The 24,764-nt window shown below is 40.1% G+C and overlaps 1 protein-coding gene across 4 annotated transcripts in view; it reads left to right on the top strand.

Moving 5' to 3' along the window:
- Positions 1–129: 129 nt before the first annotated feature.
- The window catches only part of crebbpa (CREB binding lysine acetyltransferase a), a 49,524-nt gene continuing 24,889 nt past the window's right edge, over positions 130–24,764 (top strand). For all 4 annotated transcript variants that reach the window (XM_076885098.1, XM_004539119.5, XM_076885097.1 and 1 more), the window contains exons 1-2: positions 130–1,048; positions 14,961–15,679. In XM_076885098.1, the coding sequence (XP_076741213.1) occupies positions 961–1,048; positions 14,961–15,679 (807 nt within the window). In that variant the 5' untranslated portion in view covers positions 130–960. The remainder of the gene's footprint in view (positions 1,049–14,960; positions 15,680–24,764) is intronic.

Here is a 24,764-nt window from a genome sequence, read left to right as displayed (position 1 = left end):
AGTGCATGTGTGAATCACTGGTTGTGCTGTAGCGCCCCCAGCGGTCAGCGGTGACGGTGTTTTCACGTAGGGCGTGAATGCGCGGCCCCTCCCCCTCTACAGCCGATCTGGAAAAGAAAAAAAAAACTTTTTTGTACCGAAGGAATCAACAGCCGCCATCTTGTCGTGGCTCGGAATTAGGATTTCGGTCCAACACTGGGTTTTACGTAGAAATCGAGCATCCTTCCCGTGATATGACAGCGGCCTTCTGCCGAAAACGAAATCGTAATATCGCTTCGGAGACATTTTGTGCGAAAAAACGGGAATTGGATTGGTGGTCGTCGGGCAGAAAAGCTCCGTATATCTGATTTCCCCTTCAGAGTGCGGTGATTCAGCCCCTGTCGCCGTTCGGGAGCAGTATTGTTTACCGTGGGCAAGCGGTGAGCAGATCGTGACTTTCGAAGAGATTTGCAAAAATACGGCATTTTTATGCAATTGTGCATTTTTGTGGAGCTTCGCGCGATTTTTGCATGAAGAAATTTGACGTCACGCAAAATGGGTACTTTGAACGTCTAGAAATTACGACTTTTCTCCCGGAATGCAGCAATCCACCTGATTTAACTGGATCGTCAGTGTGAGGCTCGATTTTTACATGGGGAATATTTTATTTTGGGGTATTTAACGATAATAATGTGGGTGTTGGGTGTTGGATTATCATGGGGTGAATGGCGGTGGCGAAGCGGGGCGCTATTGCATCTCTTTTAAAAGACACTGACTCTCACGGCGAGGAGTAGCTAAACGCTAACAGTTACTTTAGCTGGTAGCAGGCAATTAGCTAGCTATTAGCCAGTTAGCCAATGTTAGCAGGCTGTCAGCTTGCTAACGTGCTAACCGGGAAGGTTTTTGGTGATTGAACAACTTTCTACTAATAAGCTAATCAGAATCATCAACTTAAGCGACCGGCCAGGCAAGATTTCAACTATGGCTGAAAACCTGCTGGACGCCGGACCTCCACTCTCTAAGCGGCCGAAGCTGAATTCACCTGCACTGTCAACGTCTGATGGACAAGGTAAAGGCCTCGACACTGTCGGCACACACAAACCCAAATGTAATGAACATTTGCACTGAAACTTCTCTTTTACTACTTGGCATTAAATCAACCAATGCCCGTGTAGCAACGTTACACGTTATCCAGTCGGTTGATTGTTCTTTCGGTAGCAGTTAATGTGGTTTTACCGCAGTGTTGTGGTTTCATTCTGAGGTGAGCATTTACTGCACCTACCCTTAATACGCTAATGCCAGTCTTTTGGTACACTCTCCTTAACTTCTGCAGCAAACCTTAACACAATACGATCAGCAGAATAACTAACTTGAGCGTCTAAAATGGTCATGGCTACAATAACTGTAACTTTTGTTATCTTCAGAGGTGTTGCATTAGCTTTGCATTGGTCTACTGTAACGCTTTCGTTAGTAAAGAGAATTTGATGGGTCATAGTTTAAAAATCAAAAGACTAAAATAATAATTATTTCTCGAATCAGGTGCAAAGTGGTATCTTTTGTGGTAGCCTGATACTGCATTAACAGCAGGTACACATGGCGTGATAGACTCACAGAGGTAACCTAGGCCCTAATTAGCTTAAATAATATTGTCTTCAAAATCACAAATCACATACGACTTAATGCCAATGTTTGTACACCTGTAAATTCTAAGTCTGACAATGTTTGCATCCATTTCCATTTATTTCAGGTACGATTTTTGGTGTGTGTAATCACCAGTCAGAGAAAACGGTAAATGTTAACATTTAGTAGTGCCCACTTGGTTCAGCTTGTGGCTATAAAACGAAGTGTTAATAGGCAAAAAAACAACAACCCAAAAACCTAGTCTCAATGGCCACTCCATCTATCCCTGAGCAAGCCTACATAGCCACACTCAGTCTCGATGGTGCTATTTTCCTTTAACTCACTGAATTCTTGCAGAGAGTGCAGATAGGGTTATAACGTCACACATCTCAGCAGACGTGTGCCCTGCTGAAAATAAACGTGTAGAAATGCAAGATAGAAATCTGTATGTGTGCTCTGAGTATTGGAATCTGAGTGATTAGGAAATGTCTGTCATATTTCTTGTAATTGGAAAGCAAAGATTGGGGATGCAAGTTCCCACTTGGCCCTTAAAAAGTTCATTTGTATTATAAAACAAGACTAGTGCTTATTTTAAATCAACTTTTTGACTTGTTCTTCCAAACTTTATAGCTGAAATTATAAAGTCATCTGGAGACTTAAAAAAATCCCTTGAGTAACATGTCTTTTTTCTTTCACCTGGTAGATTGTCCCTGCTTGTTTTTGTTGAGGTGGTTTGTGAGCCCTCAGTGAAAACCTGAGTTATTGCAGCACTCTTAACTCATCTGCTGTACTGTGTGGCAAAAGTGGAGTAGCTGAACTGCATTTCTGCAGCGCTCGCTGTTTCTGTGATGGGAAAATGCTGCTCCTGGTATGAAGATACAAAAATGAGTTGATTTCATATTTTCACCATAATTGGAAAGTAATGTATGCTTTACCTGCAGAAGCACCCCCAATTAGAGTTAAGCTACGGCTCAGCAATTAACCAAGTATAATTTCAATTCCAGTTTTTGTATTTCAGTGAAAACAAAGTGTTAGGGATAAAACTAATTTTGACTGCAAAGCTCTCTCTCTTATCTTTCTCCTGTGTGCTGTACATCAAGCACAGACCTTTCATTTATAGTGCATATTTTTGCTGTTTGGTTCACTTCACGCCACAGTGACATTTTAGCTGGAGTCCAGCGTTAACCAGATCTCTCTAGAGTAGTTAAAAATCTCATTGTTTCCATTGGTGAACTTGTTGAATGATCATTAGCAGTTACTTTTGTCACTGTATCACTCAAGGTCCTTCATCTGGTCTGTTTTCTGTGCAACAATTGCACTTCCAAACATCCCCTGGGGATTTTCCACAAATTTACAGGCTTTACAGTCAAAAATACCCATTAGTCTGGACCTAAAATGTATTATCAGACTCCCATGTGTCCTTTCTGCTCCCTTTACCCATTGTTTTGATTTTATTTATTTTTTTAATTTTAAACATATGAAAGGCTTCTGTGAAAATACACTGCATCCAAAATCTTTTTGATGTGGGTAGAAACTCTGGCTTACTGTATTAATCAAAGTCATCTTTATTATGATTTTTGCTGTAATCGAGGCACATTAGGTTCCGATGTAAAAAGTCCTATTTGTTTAGCTGGTGTCTTGTATGTTTGCTTTTTAACCAAGAACTGAAACTTTAGAGCCCAGAAAAGAAACATTAAACTAATGTGTTTTTCAACTGTATCGTTTACAGCGTGTGGCACATTAACGTCTTGAAAACAAAAGAAAGCTGTTTTTAGTGTAGATGCTATTAAGGGTAGCTGTTGGCCCTCTGTTAGTGAAGTGCTGCTGTTAAGCCTTGAGCGGAGCATTTTTGTTTTGACCACCTTTAGCGTTTTCGAGACCAGACTTGACTTGCAAGGAGCGAGTTTAACTGTCAATCTATGTGATTGATAAGTTGCTAACTAATGGGCATGTCCTGGATAATCCTTCTTTCTGACTCTTAGAGTGACCATAATTTACACAATGAAGTGACTGAGCCCTTAAAATGATCACTAATGTATGTTCACTGGGAAAGAAAGCCATGGGATTTCCTTTTTCTCTTCTGCCATATATAAGTGGACGTCTTTTGCAAGTTTGGGGTGTCCCTGCTAACCATTAAAAAGAATCAAGGCACTTTTGTGTTGGCTTTACTCTCACGGTTGCTCTTTTTTCCGGCTGTGGATTAGGGAAACGAGACCTAGGACAGCAATGTTTAAAGTTGGGACATGTGTGACTACAGATGTTGAAATGTGGTTACTACTGCTAGTTGGCTCCAGAAATATTAGCTGGGTTAAATGCCGTCTAGCCATTGAGTAGTGCTGCACATTTCTGCTGCTAACACAAGTAACAATAATCACAGTAGTTTAGAACCATATACAGTGCAGAATAGGTTCAATATAACGATATATATCGGATGACAATATGAAAACGCCTATCATTTCATATTACGCTATCGTTTGTTTCGTGGTGTTGCAAAATAAACTGTTTTCGGCAATATTGTTTTCATCGTTTTGATGGTCACTGTAGAAATTCTTAAAGTTCTCTCTTTTTTCTTCTATTTAATATAACCACACTACGGACGGACAAGCGACTGTTTTTATGCATTGCCGTTAGCAACAACGACGGTAAAACCATCGCGTGTCTCCACCGTCCGCTTGTTTATTTTCCACATAAACCTTTCACAATAAAGCTGAAGATCCTGTTGAGATTTTTCAAAATAAACTGAATCACGTGAAATAGTATGCAGAGTGTTTACGGACGAGAAGCTAAAAAGAGCCGTCAGGTGCTTAAAAAAAATAAACCTTAGAACAGGCTTTTCCCCGCAGCACACTGTGTAATAAATACTCCCAAAGAAAATTGCGGCTGGTTCAACTTCATGCACTTCATGCAAGTCGAGTTGCCCGAAATTCACAGAATTTACAGAAAATGTAAAATTTTTGTGATATGTATCGTTGTTGGGATGATAAATGTTTTATATCGACATATGAGATTTTGGTCATATCGCACAGCCCTAGTGCAAAAGATATTTTAAATTTCCTATGATAGGGATTTTTCGGAAATACTCATTGAGCAACAAAAGTATGTTTACTTTTGATTCTACATTTGTTTACACTGTCATTAAAGGCATTACATATATAAACTGCCAAAAAAGGTGTATAGCTTACTAAATTTGTGGTATTTATTATTTGCTGACTTTAAGCCCAGCCTCACAGTCTGCATGTAGCCAGAAAAAATAGTTTTCCTGTGTCTGTCATTTGCACATGTGCCTCATTGTGTTTGATTTTGTCAAGTCTTCAAGAAGACCTTTCAGGAACAATGGCAGTCACAACATCAGTGATTATAAATTACAAGAGCTATCACACATGACAGAGCCACCACATGTCTGTAATCCATCAATAAACCTGCCACACCCCCTCTTTATACTTTTTGCCAGTTGCAGTTGGGACTCGATGGACCCCCATGGGACAGCGCAGGGCAGCAGTAACATCAGCTGTAAATTACTGCAGATAAAGAGCTGGCTTTCCCTCTTTGATGACAGTCATGCCTGGAGCTTTATATGCAGCACCCATCTGCCCTAACATTTGGCCTTTCCTCTTTCCCTTTTCCTAACATATAGCCTGGCTTTTTGTATGAGAAAAATAGCCAAATTTTAAAACGAAATGAAAGCATTAACATACGTTGTTGTTCTCTTTGTGATGTCTGTATGCGTGAGCAGTCCTATTTAAACCTTTGTAGCAATGGGAATTGAGAACCAGTTCCAGCTGAGATCAGATTCCAAATTGTTCACTTAATTGCAATTATATGACGCCAAGTGTGTGTGTGTGTGTGTGTGTGTGTGTGTGTGTTTAATCACCGCTGGCATGTTTTCTGTCATACAGTGTAAAATTATGTCACAGTTATGGTGATGAGGCTTTTCCACACCTAAGATGAATGGTAGTAGTCTTTTTTTTTTTTTTCTCTCTCTCTCATGCAAAAAACTGGCTAAGATGAAAAGTCCAGCCTATAAGCAGAATTAGTAATGGTATTTGTATTGGCATTATCCACACCCTCAATAACGGCAGCTGGTAAGGAAACAAGACCAGAGTATCACATGGTATGATTTAGTTTTGTTTCACAGCAGATAACAGGTCAGAAAGACAAATGAGTTAAAAATGGTTTTAATAAAGAAAAACATTTTTGCAGTTCAGTGAGAGGTAGAACATTACGAGTAGTCAAGTTTTTTGTGCACTTGGGGAGTTGTGTTTTTTTTTGTTTTGTTTTTGTTTTTTCTCAAATTGGTGGGGCAGAACAAACATGAGCCCCTGTCTTTCTATTAAGGCCATCTGTTATCCTCCTCTTCTACCCCTTTTATTCACAAAAAAATGTGGTTTTGCATGCACTTTATGTGATCTAATCTTTTGACTATTTTTAATGAAAGAGCAGGGTTTTTTTTTTTGTTTTTTTTTTTAAATTTCATTGTTTAAGATTCATAGTCACCATGTTTGAATTTTTTAACTGTGCCCTGTGGATTCTCTCACATTCTCTCTATAAATATGTAGGTAGGTTGGGCCTCAGGATATCTGTGTCTGTCTTAGGTTAGAAAACCTGAAATTTGCGCTGAAACCTAAGAAAAATTAGTATTTGGTACTCGTTTGCGTCTTAGTTCTGTTTCAGTTGTCAGTCAAAGATTTGTCAGGGACCTCCCAACCCCCAGACGTCCAGTTTCTTGCTCACTCCTGCACAAATGGCACTTCTAATATCTAAAAGGACAGGCGGTAAGCTTGCAATGCAGCCACTGATTGAGGCATTTATGCCTGTGCCTTGGGGCAACCAGAGAAATCATGAGAGAAAGTTGGCGAGGATCAGCAAAATGGTTAAAGGCAGATGAAGGGACTTATTACCACCAACCTACTGCTTTTAGCTGACTTAATAAGCATCAAAAAAATGGGCGACATGGTATTTTAAACGCCACTCATTTCTCATGTCTGTGCTTGTATTTAAGCTTAAACAGACCATTTGACTGTTCTATTTTTGCTCATTATACTTGGAACAACTTTAGCTTCATGAGGTAGAGAAGAGTTAGACTGAAGCTCAGTATGTGTTTTGTGTTTGCAGAAAACCTAGAAAACTAAACTAAATCCCCAAGAGGAAGTAGGAGTACTTGAGGAGCTCCACATGACTATAATTTTACCAATGGATGATGTTTCTGGTTGTATTTTCTTAAGAAAAACAAAATCCACAAAGTTTAAAGGTGAACAATACCATCTCTTCCTGCTGATTCAAGCAAGCCAAACTAAAGAATGTAGCTGTGTTAATGCGATGAGGAACACAAACAGTACAGATCACTGGATCATGTTGCAACCACAAACGAAATAATGAGAATGCATTTCTAAACTGGGTGCAGACTTCAAAAACTTGGTTTCCCCTGTTGTCATCAAATCTCCCCCAAAGCAACCCGCCTAGAGGAAACAAACCTGTGGGTCAGATGTCATGTATCCAGTTGCAGATTCCATGCAGGTGTAAATGGATCTTAACTGCTGTTGCTAAATTAGTCTGTTTAAAAAGGGTCTGTTCACCATAGATGAGATGATGGTATTTGTTAAAATGGGGAGGGAAGAGAAGTCTTCCTGTTACAGATCCACATTCACTCCCTACCAGAGACAAAGCTGAGTGTGCTTTAGATAGAAGTTCAGCATTGACCAATCATCACCTGCCGCTCTATATTAAAAAGCCAAAAAATAAAATGATATATTTCAGAGTTTTTCTGGCACCATTTGGCAAGGGAAGCAACATTAAAAGTCTGGGGCCCGTTCTTCGTACCTCGCTAAGTAGGTTAGCCGGATTAGATTGTTGACGATTTCGCGTGATCCTGGATCAGTCGGTTCCCCGAAGCTCATCCGGGACTTGCTGTCATAGCAACAGAGCCGTAAGCGTAAACCTGCTCGGGAGCAGGTTTACTTTATGTAAACAGGATTAGATCGCGGCCACGCAGGTATGTCCGCTTCATTTATACGAAAGCAACAGCGATATTTTTCCACTGTTTCACCATAAATAAATATTATCAATGTAACTAAAGGTAATGCAGCACTTGATCCTTTTATTGATGTCACACAGATACATACAGGTCATTTCCTAAAAAAGGGAAATGAACTATTAACATTCTATTACATGTATGTGATTATTACAGATGTAATTCATATTTCAGAGTAGTAATTGTAAATTACTTCGTGTAATCAAGATGAGAGACCACGGCTATAAAAGTGAAGGTGGATTTGGGAAGCCTGTCGCAGCCATGTCCTGTCCGTATACGCGACCAACCCATTGCGGAAGGTGCAAGATTGATAAGGAGAGTCCTCAGAATTCAGCGTATATTGCGGGACAGACAGGATCCTTTACCTCAGCGCGACAGTGTGCTCATAGAGAGATATCGATATTCCCGTGAGGGTATTATTTACTTAACCAACTTGTTGACGAGGGGGTGCAGGACCACCACCTGTCTTTTTTTCCTCTGCCCTTTTCTTGGTTGCTGTTATGAACAAACTAACAGAGTATTACAGGCCAGTATTACCTTGCCAAGAGACGCAAAGCAATCTAAGAGATAAATATTACCATTCTGTAGAATACTCCTGTATTCCACTTTTACTTGTTCCCATTTTCTTGTGGGTCCTGTTGTGGCTCTAATGTGAAAGGGGATATAATATAACATATTATAATATAATATAATGCCATATGATATTGGACAATATAGTGTCATATGATAGATCTACCCTACCGCCTACTGGTGTTGGCCAGAGGGGCCGATGGCGCGATATGGCAGCCTGGCTACAACCGTAGCTGCCTCCACCAGTGTGTGAATGTGGGAGTGAATGAATAGTGGTATCGTAAAGCGCTTTGGGTGCCTTGGAAAGCGCTATATAAATCCAATCCATTATTATTATTAAATTACCTACGAGTTTGATTTGTCAGCAACTTTCTGCCAGCCCTCTCTCCTTGCTTTTGCAGCCTTTGCAGTGTTCTCTTGCGTTTTAATTAAACTCTGAAACTCCTGAAATCCCTCACTCATGAGTTCTTGCTCTGCTGCCGGAAAATACCGAGCACGCCCCTTTGACATTTTCGCCGACCAATCAGCGGGTTGCCGATCAATGTTTCTACTATCGATGCGTAGCCCCTTTTACGACACCCAGTGATGTCACATTCCTGCGTCCAGCTGTAGTAATCGTCAACAGCAGGTGTGTTCGGGGAACCGGATTAGCGAGCTCACGGTTAGCGCGATGATTTGATCTTGGATGTGTCATTTGATCTTGGATGTAGTAAGCGACGTACGAAGAACGGGCCCCTGGTTGACTAGTTGCATGCACACTTATTGCTACTGCCTCTTGGGATAACTTGCTAGCTAGTTAATGCATTTGATTTAATAAAATGAAGTGTCATTATTACTCTTAAAATCGTCTTGGCTGTACTCTGCTGTTTTTTACTTTTCTCAGTATGTTTGTGCTTGCCTTCAATGTAGAACTGGTGATTTCAGCTACCAGCACATTTTCATATAAAGGAGGAAAGACACGTCAGATTTTGCTTTAAATGACAATTCTGATATGGCTGAGTACTAGTGGTGCAACGGATCAAAAATCTCACGGTTCGGATCGGATCACAGTTTTAACTCACGGATCGGACCAATTTTCGGATCAGCAAAAAAGACAAAATTTTAACATTTACTTATTAACTTTTTAAGTATTTTTTACCTATTAAAAACATTCAACTCAAGACTCATTCCACGCAATTATATAAAAACAAATTAAGGTGCAATATAGGGCAGTACAGGGCTTTATATCTACCACTCCGCTGTGATATAATGAGCGGTCACGGTCACGTAGCTTTCCGTTGACCTGGAGGTCCACCCGTTTTTAGTTGAGCAACAAAAGATGCGTAGGACAGTTCAGCCATAACTTTAAACTTTTCCTGCTCATGCATGCCTGGGTACGATCTCGTCACTGAAGTGGACGCGCAACGGGATATCATAGCGTGGCTCAAGCACGTTCATCATAGTTTAAACCCCTTGTTTTGCACAACGGAATACGGCCTCCCGTCTGCAGCTAAACACCCCAGTAGCTTTTGAAATAGCTTTAGCCCGGTCGGATTGGGGAACAAAGGGCTGCTTAAATGCCGCAAACTCCTCTGCTCCTCCACTTGGACCGCTAGCGCTGGCCATAACTATCGCTTGACAAACTGACCACGCGCACCACACATATACTTTTTTTTCCCCTTCTTTTTCAAATCTTTGGATCACGTGCGTGCCGAACTGTGGAGTGGGATTGGTTCAGATTACGGATCAACCGTGATCTGTTGCACCACTACTGAGTACTAAATTCAGCAAACAGTTATTTTCATATTTTCTGTTTTTGATTTGGCACAGGCTCTCAAGGTGGACTGTAAACAAAGCTATTGCAGTTTAACTATTGTCTGTAATAGAAGTAGTCTTGTTGGATTTAAAAATGTTTTAAACTGAAGGTCTGTAACTTTTCTTGACTATTTTTTTTTTGAGTGTCTCTGGCCACAATCAGTATTTATTTACTCAGTGAAGTAATTTTCCTCTGCTGTTCTTTCCAACTGTTGCAATGGCATACTTTCTTGGAGGATTTATTACTGCAGAAAGGAAACCTAAAATAAGAGTCCCTTTCCACTATTAAGTGGATTTGTTTTGCTATCCACCATATTATATTGAGCAACAATTAAAAGAATGCCAGTAGCAATGTTGCACCTGTCCCTCTGAGAGCAGATGCACATGGCTTTAGGGCAAGATGACAGAAATCTCCAGGCGGGATCACTGCTGGGGCTGCTTTTGTAGATATTTATAGCCATCACCTCAAGACAGTGGCCAAAGGGGGGCGGGGGAGAGAGTGATAAAGTCAGCTATGGGAGGGTGTAAAGGAGCTTTATGAACGACTATGTGAAAAGTTGACACACTGATTTGTGTGTATCCACTTTTGAGTAAATCACACATTGTTTCCCGAGTTACGTGTTTTTGTGTTCATATTTGCACTCATGTAAGTGACCCTTCTTTACCTGTGGATGTTTTTCTTCTGCCTTTGAGACAGTGAAATGATATGGAAAGTGAAATGTAATCGACGTTCCCATGTGAATTTTTCGATGAGAATTCTCCGGATGGTTATCACATCAATTCGCACACTGGTTCAACTTTATGCAGACTCTGTCCAAGGGAGCTTTTATTGTAAGGTCCGATTTAAACTTTCACATTCCTACATACAGCTCCATGGATTATGTCTGAAGAAAACTTCAGGGCTGCAGTGCATATGTTAAAACGGTTAATGCCCACCTTCCCCCCTCCTTACGGTTGGGGTTCCCCAGACTGCATGTGGCCATACCCAACCAAAACATTGCTTTGCATTTTTGGTATCCAGCCAACACGCTTAAGGGCAAGGTTACGGTGTGTTTAGATTTCCATTTTGAAATGAAAAATGCAATGCCAGGCCTTAGCGTATGTAGTTGAAGTGAATACAGCTGCTTGAAGAGCATCCATGTGCCTGCCTGATAGATGGCATGGGCTGAGAGGAGTGAGAGAGGAAAAGATGGATTGTCCCTTCAGCCTCAAACAAGCTTCCTCCACATGGAGCACCTGCGTGCCTGATGCTAGGGACAGACAGCGAGCTAGCAAGGGAGATCTGCAAGCCTGTGTTTACTCAGGGAAGTGTGTAGGCCAAGTGCCCTCATTAAAGTCGGGATCCTGACTGAATCTCAATGAAGACATCCAGCAGCAGTGCTCAGTCCTGTAGCATTAAGGTCTTGTTCGTCTTATACTGAAAAGTGATTTGCTTAACAGCGCCTTTCATACAGTGACATTTCTTGGCTTCATTACTTTCAGTTGCACAAATTCAGTAAATTTGCGCTTTTGTGGAAGAAATTGTCAGTTGCATACATTCCAGTTATGTCCTCCACTCTTTACAGAAGACCAACAAACCGCTCCACAACATGCTTTTGAAGAAACAAGTTAGCCAAATAAGATTTCAGGTAATATTTCTACTCTCGTCAGGCACGTTGTACTGAATAGGCAAGTTAATGTCACTTACAGAGGGGAAATGAAAACGGGAGAGCTGCAGTGTTCAAAGCTTGTTTCTTTGGTGATTTTGTGCCGTTAGGTGAACTCGTGATCAAGGCTGTGGAAAGTGATCTTGTTTCAGTTTGTCCAGAGAGTTGATTCTTCTTGGTGATTCAAAGCTGTAAGGCATGCACAGCTCCTGTGCTTTTGTCACCATCTTAATCACTAATTCTCAAACAAATCGTGGCTCCCTAGGCTCTCACCATTATGCTCACACCTCTGGATGGTGTGACACAAATATTCCTACGCCACCCAGCAGGAACCCCAAGTGCTGCTGGATTCTCTTGTCACACTGTGTTTGTCAGCCAGTAGCGATGCTTTATCACGCTTTATGCTTATTTTGTCTTGCACTGCAAGGGACAAGGCCACAGTGGGACAAGGCCAAGGCAGCAGCATTTAGCATGTTGGCTCATTAATATTTCATAATTAGAATGTTTGTGAACACTTGGACTGAGACCAAGGGTCAACTGAGGAGTAAGAGCCCTTTTTTCTTTTTTCAAACACAGCAGGATTTTTCATGGCTCAGCCTTTGGGTGGTGACTACAGTCCATTAACTAAATGTATTGAATCTGTTATTTGATAAAAAATCACGCCCCCCCCCCCCCCCCCCCCCCCCCTTTCTGATCATTTGATAAGCAAATGCCTCTAATTCTCATAAAAATGAAAACTATAACTGACAAAAATGGTTACAAAGTTTTATTACCATGCTGGTAGGGCTGCTCAATCGAATTTTAATCTCGATTACGATCTGGGCTTTCAGCGATCATTAAAAATGACTGAGCCGATTATTAGCCCCTCCCTCGTGCTTTACTCTCGCGCTGCTCCATGTGGCAAATCGAGCGCACCTCTCTGCATTTCGAACACGTGTCACAACAATTAAGAGCAGCGGTCCCCAACCTTTTTTGCGCCACGGACCGGTTTATGCCCGACAATATTTTCATGGACCGGCCTTTAAGGTGTCGCGGATAAATACAACAAAATAAAACTAGTACCGGTACCGGAAATTTTTTTTTATTCATAACACACGTGAAAAGACCAAAGAAAACAGAGTTAACGATAAAAACGATAACAAAATAACGCTGAAAACCGATAAAAACCCTGAAAACTACATTTCACACCTGAGCCTCAACTCTCGCGGCCCGGTACCAAACGACTCACGTACCGGTCCGAGGCCCGGGGGTTGGGGGGCCTACTGATTAAGAGGACCCGAGGGAAGCTCGGAAAGCTAAGCAGAAGTTATTAGGGCTGAACGATTATGGAAAATAATCTAATTGCGATTTTTTTGCCCCAATATTGCGATTGCGATGCGATATGCGATTATTTTTTAAGGTCTTTATCTTCTGTATTATTAAACAAAGACAAGCAATACATCATATAGTATGGCCACAATAGTTTATTTTTAGCTTACAAACATCTGAGCATAAAGTGCTGGCAAGGAACCCTGGTGTAAACATTAAAATGAAAGTCAGTACAATGTGCAGATTGCAGAAATATACATAAACAAAATCAGTGGCTTTACCACACTCAGTTTTTCGACATCTGTGAACTACTAGACAGTCATTAAATTAAAAAATAATATTAAATAAATAAAACTAATAAATAAAAAATACACACATCTTACTGATCTCTGCAGTCAGTAACATTACACATAAAGTGCAAACATAATAGCAATTGTATAAACACACACACAAACACGCCTTTAAAATTTAAAGGCGTGAAATTGGACGGTCTAGCCTTCTGATTAGCGTCACCGCTGTCTCGGTGGAGTTTAATAAACTCGGCCGTCTGCTTCTTGCTATCTAAAATATAACCAGACACTGGTGTAAATTCTCGACTGTCTCATACTTCTGTTTAATAAGTTTTCTGTTTGACGTTTAGTCAGCTGTGTGAAAACCAAGGAGGAACCCACCCGGGGGATTAATAAAGTTTTATTTTATCTAATCTAATAACTTTAATCTCAGCCAAACCGATTTACTCACGAACAAACAAAACACTGAAAAAAGCCCAACAATAACATTTTTAGGTTGTCTAAGTGACTTATATATTACGTTTAACCCGAGCAGCGAAACTCCGCGGTGATCTGAAAATGATGTGCCGGGAGTTGTGCCGTTCTCGGCCGCATCAGTAACCCTCGAGCTCCCGGCTAGCTGTCGAGCTGGTGGGTAGCAGACGCCTCTGAAAACGTCGAAGCACTTTTGCAAATATGGGATATCTTGATAAACCGAGCAGATATTTGATGTTTACACAACTACTTTCTCGCCTGAAAATATGTTAAAAGTTTATTTTGTGACCCAGAAAGATTAGTATGAGTAATTTTAAAACTTAGTAGCGGCCGCCATTGCTGGAAACTGGAGTTTGGCTGGGCCGCGCTATGAATTCTGGGATATGGTAGGCCACGAAGGACACACCCGACCCATCCTTCAAATTCGGGGAAAAGGAGGACGCATTTGTCGGCTACATTCGGAGGAGTCTATGAATTTGGACAGCCTTCGGCGCGTCGCTGTGACGTAATCGGTCTACAAATGCGGCCTCAGGAGGATGCAGCCCATGAATTTGGACATGTCCAGAGTATAATCGCAGCCTTTGCGGTTAGAAAATTGCACTTGATCATGTCGCGATATTATCGCAAATGCGATATATCGTTCAGCCCTAGAAGTTATCTGGAGAGGAGAGTGACTTTATGGGTTCGCGGAGTCGGACGTGGATCAAGTAGACATAGTGTGTAAACTTTGCTACAGTGTCGTAGCTGTACCACAGAGCAACACTGCAAAGTTCACTAAACATAGATGTTTACATTTTTCATTTATTTTTTATATTGCAAACATTTGCACTTTTAGCAGTATTTGCACACTATTTTATATTATTTTTTGACAATCTTTAAAGTCATTATTCAATACATTGTTATTGTTAAATAAATGTCGTCAAATAATCGAGATCTCAATTTCAGTGAAAATAATCGTGATTATCATTTTTGCCATAATCGAGCAGCCCTACATGCTGGCTGTTTTTCTGCTGTGGTTGGAATGTTTATGGTGGGGACTCAAAACTGTTAAAAGGTAGAAAAAAAATCTTCCCACTGTCATGTGTTGCATTGTAGAATAAGTTGCTAGCAGTAGATAAGATCTAGATGCTCTGGTACTCAGTGATTTGAGTACAGGCTTATTTGAAGCAGAGAAGAATGAATGCTTGGCACTGAGACACATGGTTGTATAAAACATTTTGTGACATTTTGCTTCTCTATCCCTTCTCATAGATCTTGGGTCACTCTCCTGGGACGATTTGGAGAATGACCTTCCAGATGAGTTGATCCCCAATGGAGGTGATATTAGCCTGATGGGCGGGATCCCTTCAAATGGTGGAGCAGCACCTGGAGCTGGCGGACCAGGAGGCACTCAGTCAGGACTTGGCGGTGGCAGTGCCTCTGCCGTCCCAGATGCAGCGGCCAAGCACAAGCAGCTCTCAGAGCTGCTTCGGGCTGGTACTACTTCTAATATAGGCACAGTTAGCTCTCAGCCAGGCAGCATGGGGCCACAGTTAGGAGCACCACTGGGTAAGAGCCCTCTTGGCCAGGGCTCCCCCAACAACCACCCGTCCCCTCAGGCCCAAAAAGCAGGAACCCCAACTGGAGTAGCAGGACAGAACAACAACAACAATACTGCAACTATGGGCTTAAACACAACTGGGTTCAGTCAGGCCATGATTAACAACAACCAGGGCCATACTGGACTCCTGAACCAGGGAGGGCAGCCGCAGCCTGGGCAAGTGATGAATGGTGGCCTTGTACCTGGAGCTGGGAGAGGACGTGGGGCAGGGGTAACAGGCATGCAGTACCAGGGACAGACAATGCAGGGAACTGCAACAGGACAAGGAGGATCAGGTAGTGCATTGGCAGAGACGCTCACACAGGGAGGGCAACAGATGGGAGCTCACACTACCCTCAGTACTGCTCAGCAAGCAGGCAACATGAACAAGGTGAGTGACACTTATTTTATTATTTTTGTTTGTTTCATATCAAGTGTTGGCACATGCAAATTGTGAGCCCCAAGTATTTTTTGGCACACACGGGATATTTCTCTGGCACTGATTTTTTTTTTTTTTTTTTGTTTTGTTTTGTTTTAAATTGCATTGAAGTATTCATTTTTGATTAAAGAAAAGGTGTGTTGGAACAACTTTAACACTGGACACAAACTAGGTGGTCACTCATTGTATAGGCGAAGTCGAAAAGCTTGTTAATGTGGCATTTTTGCATCTTGTCATTCTGGGCCCAGTTTATGCTGTGATCCTCTATTAATTGACGCTAACATTTAAGCCAGTAAATTATTTTGTAAAAATTTTAAACTATGCGGAGGCCGGATTTGTTGAGCCATGCACAAATGTTCGCACTTATTTGGGAGTGAAAGCAACATTATTGGAAAGCAACTAGAGCAGGGCGATATGGCCAAAAATATTTATCACGATATATATTTGAAAATTTGCGATAACGATATAACTGACGATATAATTGATGCGAGACAAAATACAACTCCACAACATTACTAGCGCAAAAAGACAACCTTCCATTTATTTTCACTTAAATAAGAAGCTGGTTTTTATGTACATTAAAGCTTTATAAAAATTTAAGTGCAAATGCAAATTCCTTGCTGAAAGTTTAACCAAAAGGCATTTCCAGTAGAAATGGGCTGACATATCCTGAGCATAACCATATATAATATCCACTGAAGTTAAAAAGAGGTGCTTTGCAACATTAAACTGCAGTGTGCAGTACGTATTTTTCGGACCATAAGGTGCACGGGATTATAAGGCACATTAAGCGAAACAAAGCAGTCAGATAAATCAAACTTTATTAAACTCATTCTTCTTGCTTCCTCCACTTCTGTACCATTGATTCATTAATGTTGAATTCTCTGGCAGCTGCTCTATTCCCATGTTGTTGCAGTATATTAATGACTAACCTCGTATTGTGGATGGATTATCTCAGTTGTTCTCCTGACTGAAGTTTGGTCCGTTTACAGCATCCTGCCATGCGATTGCATTTGTCTCTAACTATCAGGAACTTTAACGTTAACTTTTATAAGTGGAAAAGTGTTAGTGTTCGTCCTCCAGCTTCCCTGTTTATGTTATGCTAACATAGCTGTGTCGCTAGCGATTACGTAGCACATCATTATATACCAGCTAGCCCAACTTCAGTAACCCTACAAACGTCACTGCTGTTTAGTTTTCTGTCTTCATTTATGTTGGAAGTGATAGCAGAGCTGCACATTTGATTTTTTTCAGAAATCTCTCAGTCAGAACATGCTATATCATGCTTAGGTAACTAGCGAGCTAACTTCCGCTAGCTTCCTGCTAACTTCTAACTCTGTTAAATGTAATAAATTTTGTTTTAATGGATGCCTGAAAGTTAAACTTCATAGTTACACCTGGTAAAGCAGCAATGCTGATCGTTTTATTAAAGATGAAAGAATTTAGACAGTTTTTAACGCTCAGTGATGCTGCAGTGTTCGTTTGAACTGAAGAATACGGAGTTTAGGACCCAGATTACTCCCAGATTTAAGAGCATCTTAGTCCGACAAATACGACAATAACGACGGCCGCTTGCATGTTCTGCAAAAAAATGTGCTTTGTCGTGTATCTGACGGACAAACACCAAACCAGTTCCACATCACTGAAGTTGCACCATTTTTACAAACCAATTCTGGTTCATCTGTTTCACTCAACAATCGGCCATGTGTGTATGAAAACAAAGGCACTGCGCATGCGCGTTTTACTCATATTCTATCGCGATATTTCATTTTCCTATCGTTGCCTAACATTATACCGGTATTACCGTGAACGGTATAATATGGCCCAGCCCTAAAAGCAACGTCCTTTTATGTGATCACCTGGCACAGCTTTAAAACTGTGCTCATGGAGTAAAAAATTTTTTTTTTTTTTTTTTTTTAGCACTACAGTGACACAGCAGAAATTAAAACTGCTGTTTGAAGTTTATATTGTAAACAAACAAATATTTTGTTTCTCCCTAAATATGACATGTAAAGATCCACCACAAAACTATGTTAAATGTTCTGCTACCTCAGAAAACATCTGTTTTAAAGCATTTTACATGTTTGTGCCTTTCTCTTCAATTTTTTTGGCACATACTTAAGATCTATACTGTTAATTTTCATTAATAACCTTTTGGATAGAAATCACATTTAAAAACTCCTGAAACACCTTTAATTAAATTGAATTGAAATTGCTGGGGTTTTTTTTTTCTTTAATTCCTTTTTTATATGTTTTTGCTAGTTATCAGTTTGACCTGTCAGTGCTAATTAGGGTGATTTTTATTTTTAGAATCTCATTCACAATTTATCTTGTGAAATATGGAGAATTGTTCAACTTTCCTAAAATTTGTGGTAGATCCTAACTGAAAAGGAACTAGCATTAAACGAGGTCTATGAAATCATGTTTTTATTGCATTATATTTCAGTTCATTTTTAATATAAGACATCTTACATTTTCCTTATTGCCCAATCCCATTATAAATGTTGTTTTACTTTGCTTTGTGTAGCAACCTTTCATAAATGGCAAAGTTACAAATCTAGACTCGTGGAATTAACAACTCGCAGTAGGACAGGGCAATATGGCCAAAAATATTCATAACGATATATATTTGAAAATTTGCGATAACGATATAATTGACTCGAGACAAAATACTTAACAACTCCACAACTTTATTAGTGCAACACCCCCCCATCAATGTATTTTCACTTAAACAAGCAGCTGTTTTTTTATGTGCATTAAAGTTATGTAAAAATTTAACAGTGCAAATGCAAATTCCTTGCTGACAGTTTAACCAAAAGGCATTTCCAGTGGAAATTGGCCGACATATCCTCAGCATAACCATGTATAATATCCACAAAACTTCAAAAGAGCTTATAAACACGGATGATCTGATATCCTCGTGTTGGTGTTGTTCCCAGACCATCATGAAAATGTTGTTCCAGGTTCAACATTGCAAGTGACCAATCACATTGTTGTGACGTTATTCCTTTGCGCGCCAAGCCATTCGCCGGTTTTTCCCGAAGTCGCAAAAGTATGACGTCACAACATCTGATTGGTCACTTGCAATGTTGATCCTGGAACAACATTTAGTATGATGATCTGGGAACAACACCAACACGAGGATATCAGATCAACCTTATAAACACACACAATGCGGTAATATTATGTTGAAGCACAGTACGTATCACTCTGCGAGGCTCCTGACTACGGTAGCCGTAATGCCCCAGCAATCCATCAAGTGGTGCGCCTTCGTAGCTTACCAAAGTCGTACTAAAACTTTTTTTTAATTTTTTTTTTTTATAAAAGATTTTTGAGCGTCGCGTACCACATAAAATCGGTTCGGTAATAACGGCGGCCCGCTTGCATGCTCTAACAAAAAAAGTGCTTTGGTCTGCATCTGCCGGACAAAAGCCAAACCAGTTCCACACCACTGAAGTTACATCATGTTTACAAACCAATTCTGATTCATCTGTTTCATTCAACGATCCGCTTTCGCCCTTATTCTCCGTCGCCGCCATGCTTTTTCCACCATGTGTGTATGAAAACAAAGGCACTGCGCATGCACGTTTTACCCATATTCTATCGTGATATTTCATTTTCTTATCATTGCCTAACATTATACCAGTATTACCGTGAACAGGATGATATGGCCCAACCCTAGCTCGCAGTTATTCTCAAATTATATAGGACACAGTTTGATTTGCATAGACAGTTATTTTGAAATGCTTTTTGTGCATCTGAAAAAATTACTAGAGCTTAGCTTTATATATAGCTTTTAATTGGCTGTGTAATGAGATGGAGATTCATCTCAAATGACTTTTTACATTCACTATAGCAACACACCAAAGCTTTTGTTATCATTGATTAGGAGCTTAATTGAAGCCCCTCCTCAACACACACTCTGTGTGATGAAGGTAGGCACGAGTGCATCTGTATCTATACACTTCGCAAGTCACGTTTATGGTTCATCTAAACAGTTCTTTCTTCCAGTCCACTTGTTTATAGCACTCAAAAATGCATACTCCACTGTTGGCAGGGAACTGGTACACTGCTGTCAACTGTTCAGTTGTTGTTAAGATTAGTCTAGGGATGCATAATTATGTGTGTGTCTATGGGAGAGTGTCATTTGCGGCTTACACTTACACTTGTCACCAATGTGGTTTTGCAGGAAATCACTAGGAAGCCATCTATTTAACTGGCTGTGTCAAAGCCAAGACACCAAATTTGTTCTTAACCACAGCACACATACACAGAAGCTCCAGTCTTCTGAGAAGAGACTTACTGAGATAGTGAATGTGTGTCGAGTCATTCCCAGCGTCTGTAGACACGATTTAACCACAGAAACAATTAAAAGCTGATGTCGAAGTAACAGCGACGGGGCTGTCAGCATTTACAGAAACGGGCCTGTTTTTTGTGTGTATGCCTCTGTCAGGGATTTTTCCTGCACAGATTTTGGTGCCTCCCACAGCCAGTTAATGCCAAGAAAAACCAAAAGCGTCTAAATGATAGCAATTGAGACTAATGTAAGCCGGGCGTTGCTTCCAAGCTGTTTTCGAAACTGTTTAGCGTATCCCAGTTTTATAACTAAAGTCATCTGACAGAGTCACTATTCACATGTTAAAAAAAGCCTAGAATGATCTTTGATTTCATAATTTTGTTCTGAATCATTATTTTGCATGAGAATACAGATAAAGCTACATGTTGCTGAAGCTTCCCGTTAGCAGCTACACTGACAGTTTGTAGCCCTCAGGTCAAGAGCTGAGGTTACACAGTTAACTGCTTCATTTGTCAAATGCCAACTTTCTGGAAGGGGAAAACAGGAGCTAAAGTGGAGTGGTGTACACGGAGAGTCCACGGATATTCTGCAGGTTTAAATATAACCCAAAAAGGTGGTGGGTTTTTTTTTTTTTTTTTTTTTTTTTTTTTGCTCTAGCTGCCCGTCATAATTAAATTATGGGCCAATTCACTTTAAGTCAAACTACAGACCCCTACTTGGTGAAAATTGAAAATTTTTGTTGAAAATAAAGACTTTTAATTTAAAAAAGAAAGAAAGAAGGAAAACCTTATTTTTACCCCATGACTTACGGGCAAATATGAATCATAGCTCAGCGTGTCTAATCATATAGGGTTTGTGTTTAACCCTTTAAAACCGGTTGGAGAGGGCACACTCCGTTTTGCATAACTATTTTTAAATCTCTGTAGAACTGGAACCATGTAAGCTAGCGCAATAAAAAAAAATTTTCGCATATGAAACCAGAGGAGTTATACTTACAACTTGTGCCATTAGCTTGTCCTAGGTCACAGTTTCCTTCCACATATAGCTTCCCAAAAATTGCATAAAAAGCACTTGCAGGAACAAAAATATAATATTCCAGAAAAATGCTTTGCTGATCCGATCAGCTGTTCGTAACACTTCCTACATTGGAATAGATGTCAGCGCGAACTATCGCGTGTCCGCCATTACCTGCCCGAAACCGGAAGTGACGTCATTTTCGTGGAAAATGTAGGGTTTTTTTTTTTTTTGCCTTCAGGGCCTTATAAGCCTGTACTGGTGTTTTTAAAAGTTATATTTGACTTTTATGCTTTTCTGTATTGTTTCTGGGATGCTTAGAACTCAAATTGCACTGCTGGAAATAATTTATTTTGATGCACATGCTTTTTTTTTTGTTTTGTTTTGTTTTTTTTTTTTTTTGCAAATTTACATTATAATATTTATATTTGTTTTTCCTGCAGTATATAAAAATTGGCGTATCTCAAAAATAAAACTAGGAAGACACTCAAAATAAATTCCGCATGATTGGAAACTATTTTGTGCAACTTTTTTGTATTTACAATTTTGAGGGATAAGCCTCTTACATTACTCTAACTAGAAATATATGTTTAAAAAAAAAACCCAAACGATTTTCAATTTGTTTTTTGTAGTTTATTGCACTTTTTTTTTTTTTTTGCAATTTATGTAGTTACTATGGACTTAATGCATACATATTATTAAAATTTGGGATATACCTGTTGTATTGATGTATAGCAATTTGAAATGCTCCCACAAATGGCACTACAGCATGTAAAAATATAAAGATAATCTCTGGCGGACTTGGTTCTATGGTAGGTCTTAAAGGGTTAATCTATTTACTTATAGTATTTGCTTATTAACAACTAAATGTATAGCTTTCATTCAAATAACACAACACAACACAGACTCATGGTGGGCTGATTGCATTTATGGCCATGCGTAGTCACCCACTCGAGGCCCGTTCTGAGCCAGGAGAAACCTTGTCCGTGTGCATGTTTTAGGCTCAGCTGGTCCTCTGTGATTATCATGTCACCAACTGCTCTGAAGGAGAAAACCACCAGACCCATTCTTTGTATGCAGCTTCCTCTATTGTCCTTTAATCGCAGGTTGTAAATCTCTTTCTGGGCATTTGTGTTGGTGAGAAGCTCCTTACCGCCACATGCTCCTTTTGTTACTGTATACGCATGAGCACTCGCCCAGCCTTCTCCAGCTTATTGGGTGGCTGCTTACCATTTCAGTGATGCAAAGAAAGACAGGTATTGTAAACCACTTAATAAGTTGAAATGACAGAGGCGGAGTACACTTGGGATGAAGGAGGGAGAGGCTAGCTCAGCTGAACAGTCTCGCCTGGCAGCAACGTGGTGAGATGATAGTTGGCAACTGTCCTGCCTGTCGATGTGTGGAGTGTGTCAGAGAGCGGGGGACTGAATGGAGAGAGTGAAACGAAGGGGGTGGGTGTGGGTGTGGGTGTGTGTCCGTCTGCTCAGCTGTGTTGAAAGCCTGCCAGTGTCTGGTCGTCTCAGCTGGGTCTTTTTTATCTGGTCTATTGGAGCGGTGTCAACAGCCTGAGGGGGATACAGCCTGGCCTGGCATGGCAGAGTCTGGTCTGGTCTCCCAGCAGCTCTCTGGATGAGAGAGCAGCAGCAAGTTAATCAGTGTATAATGCAAGGCACTAACAAGGATTTTATTCCCTCCAGCAGCACACATCTTAATGTATGCACTCAGACTTCTTGAGCGTGAGCGCTATTTTGGTTTGGATGTAGTTGGATAAACCCTTCAGTCAAACTTTGAAACTTACGACAGTCATGGCTGCTGTGCTGATTTGGTTTGTTGTGCTCTCTGTTTTAGGCTCTGCTGACAGCTGTTTGGTTTATCTAGCCCATTCAAGTAGATTAAGTTGTGAATGCACTAGAGCTCCAACGATTCGAGTAATCCAAAAATAAAAAATTCTCGACAAACATTCTTTGCTTCGATGCTTCGTTTAACACGTGGCTCTGTGTTATTTCACACACATTTGCGACTGAAAACAGACCTGCAATAGAAATGTATTTATGACAACATTAAGCCCACGCAGCCCCCAATTTTAAACAAAAACCAATAACACAACAGCAACAGTGATGATGACACTGGCACAGTTTAATGTGGAACTGTTTACACACCGCGAAGATGTACTCACCATTAAAACATTTAATGTGAGGGGGGGCATGTGGTGTACTAGACCAGATTAATTTAAAAGCTTTGGGAACATTTTTCAGATTAAAAGTGAAGTAATCAAAGATATTGTGTTCATTAAATTGTAATAATATGTAAAAACATAAAAATAAAAGTATTTTTCACAAGCCAATAAAAATGGACATGGACCAGTAAAGCTCTGGACGCTGAATTATTATTAATATTAATTAACATCTAAACCATTATGCATCTGTTTTCAGCTGCACAGAAACTTTGCGTCAGAGCGCTGGACAAACTTCAGAATGCTGATGTGCTCGCTTTTCTTCATTGCAGCCACCACATTCTCCTTTGAAGGCTTATAGACGCAAACTCACTTTTCGCTTGACTTCTTCACACTTGGACACACATGCACAACAACCCATAAACATGGACACACAACAAATCTGCCTCATCCAGGATATAAAACTCTGCCAGAGAGAACTTGAGTGTTTATATATTTTTGCATTCAAGACTATGTTTTCTTTAAAAAATAAAATTTAATATGGCATGTAAATACAATCAAAGGGTTTTTTGTTGGGGTTTTTTTTTTTGTTTTTTTTGACAGATGTTATATGCAGTTAAACTTACAACATTGCAATTTCTAATATGGAAACCACTTTATCTCTTATCCAATTACTCGATTAATCGGACGACTAATCAATAGATTATTCGATTACTAAAATAATTGATAGCTGCAGCCCACAATTAGACCAGTAGTTGTTTGAACTTTGCTGCCTGCTTCATTGTGCACCAGAAGAACAGGTTTACTAAATCCCTTATTTGTATTTTATAACTATACAATGATGGTTGCAGTTGATTTGATTCCAAACTTTTGTGCCCATTGAAGTTGCTTAATGTCATTAACATTTCGGTTGCTGTAACCAGAATGTTTTCCTGTTTGGATGTCTTTTAAGATGTTACACAGACAGTAAATGGCAGCAACTCTGTCTCTGTGATGGGAAGTGGTAAACAAGGAATGTGAGACAATCTTAAAAACCACAGAGCAATCTCTGGAGCGTAAAATAATGGCAGTATGGAAGTGTCAAAAACTGCAGTTTCTCTTGTAACCATTTGCGACTGGCTCCAAAAGCAAGGTATCCCCCTTAGACTCCTATGTTAAAATGCACAATATTACAGCATTAAAAAAGTGTATTTACAGTCTGGTACAAGCTAAGTTTTGGCATCTATGAAGGATTTTCTTCCTCTTAACGGCTCTGAGTCAGCTGAACTTTTTGTACAATTCAAATGCTTAGATAGTGGAGTTGGCTGCATTGTTGGATGGTTGTCCCAAATAGGAAGCTGGTGCTATCACTAGCGCTTGGAGAATTTTTAATGGTTCATCTGATTAAAGTTATGGCTTGTTGTATGATATATGGTACATTTAGGCTTGAAAAACAAATATGCCGTATCACATCAAAAGTTGAGACTGTAGAGTCCAAAACCAATAGGTGGCGTCAGAGCGGCAGTGTCCATCTTTTATACTGTCTGTGCTTAAAAACCTGTGCAAACTTGGAA

Source organism: Maylandia zebra, linkage group LG6 (genome assembly GCF_041146795.1).
Source record: "Maylandia zebra isolate NMK-2024a linkage group LG6, Mzebra_GT3a, whole genome shotgun sequence".
Taxonomy (NCBI): domain Eukaryota; kingdom Metazoa; phylum Chordata; class Actinopteri; order Cichliformes; family Cichlidae; genus Maylandia; species Maylandia zebra.
The sequence above is the reverse complement of the archived record's forward strand: the minus strand, read 5'-3'. Positions and strand labels throughout refer to the sequence as shown.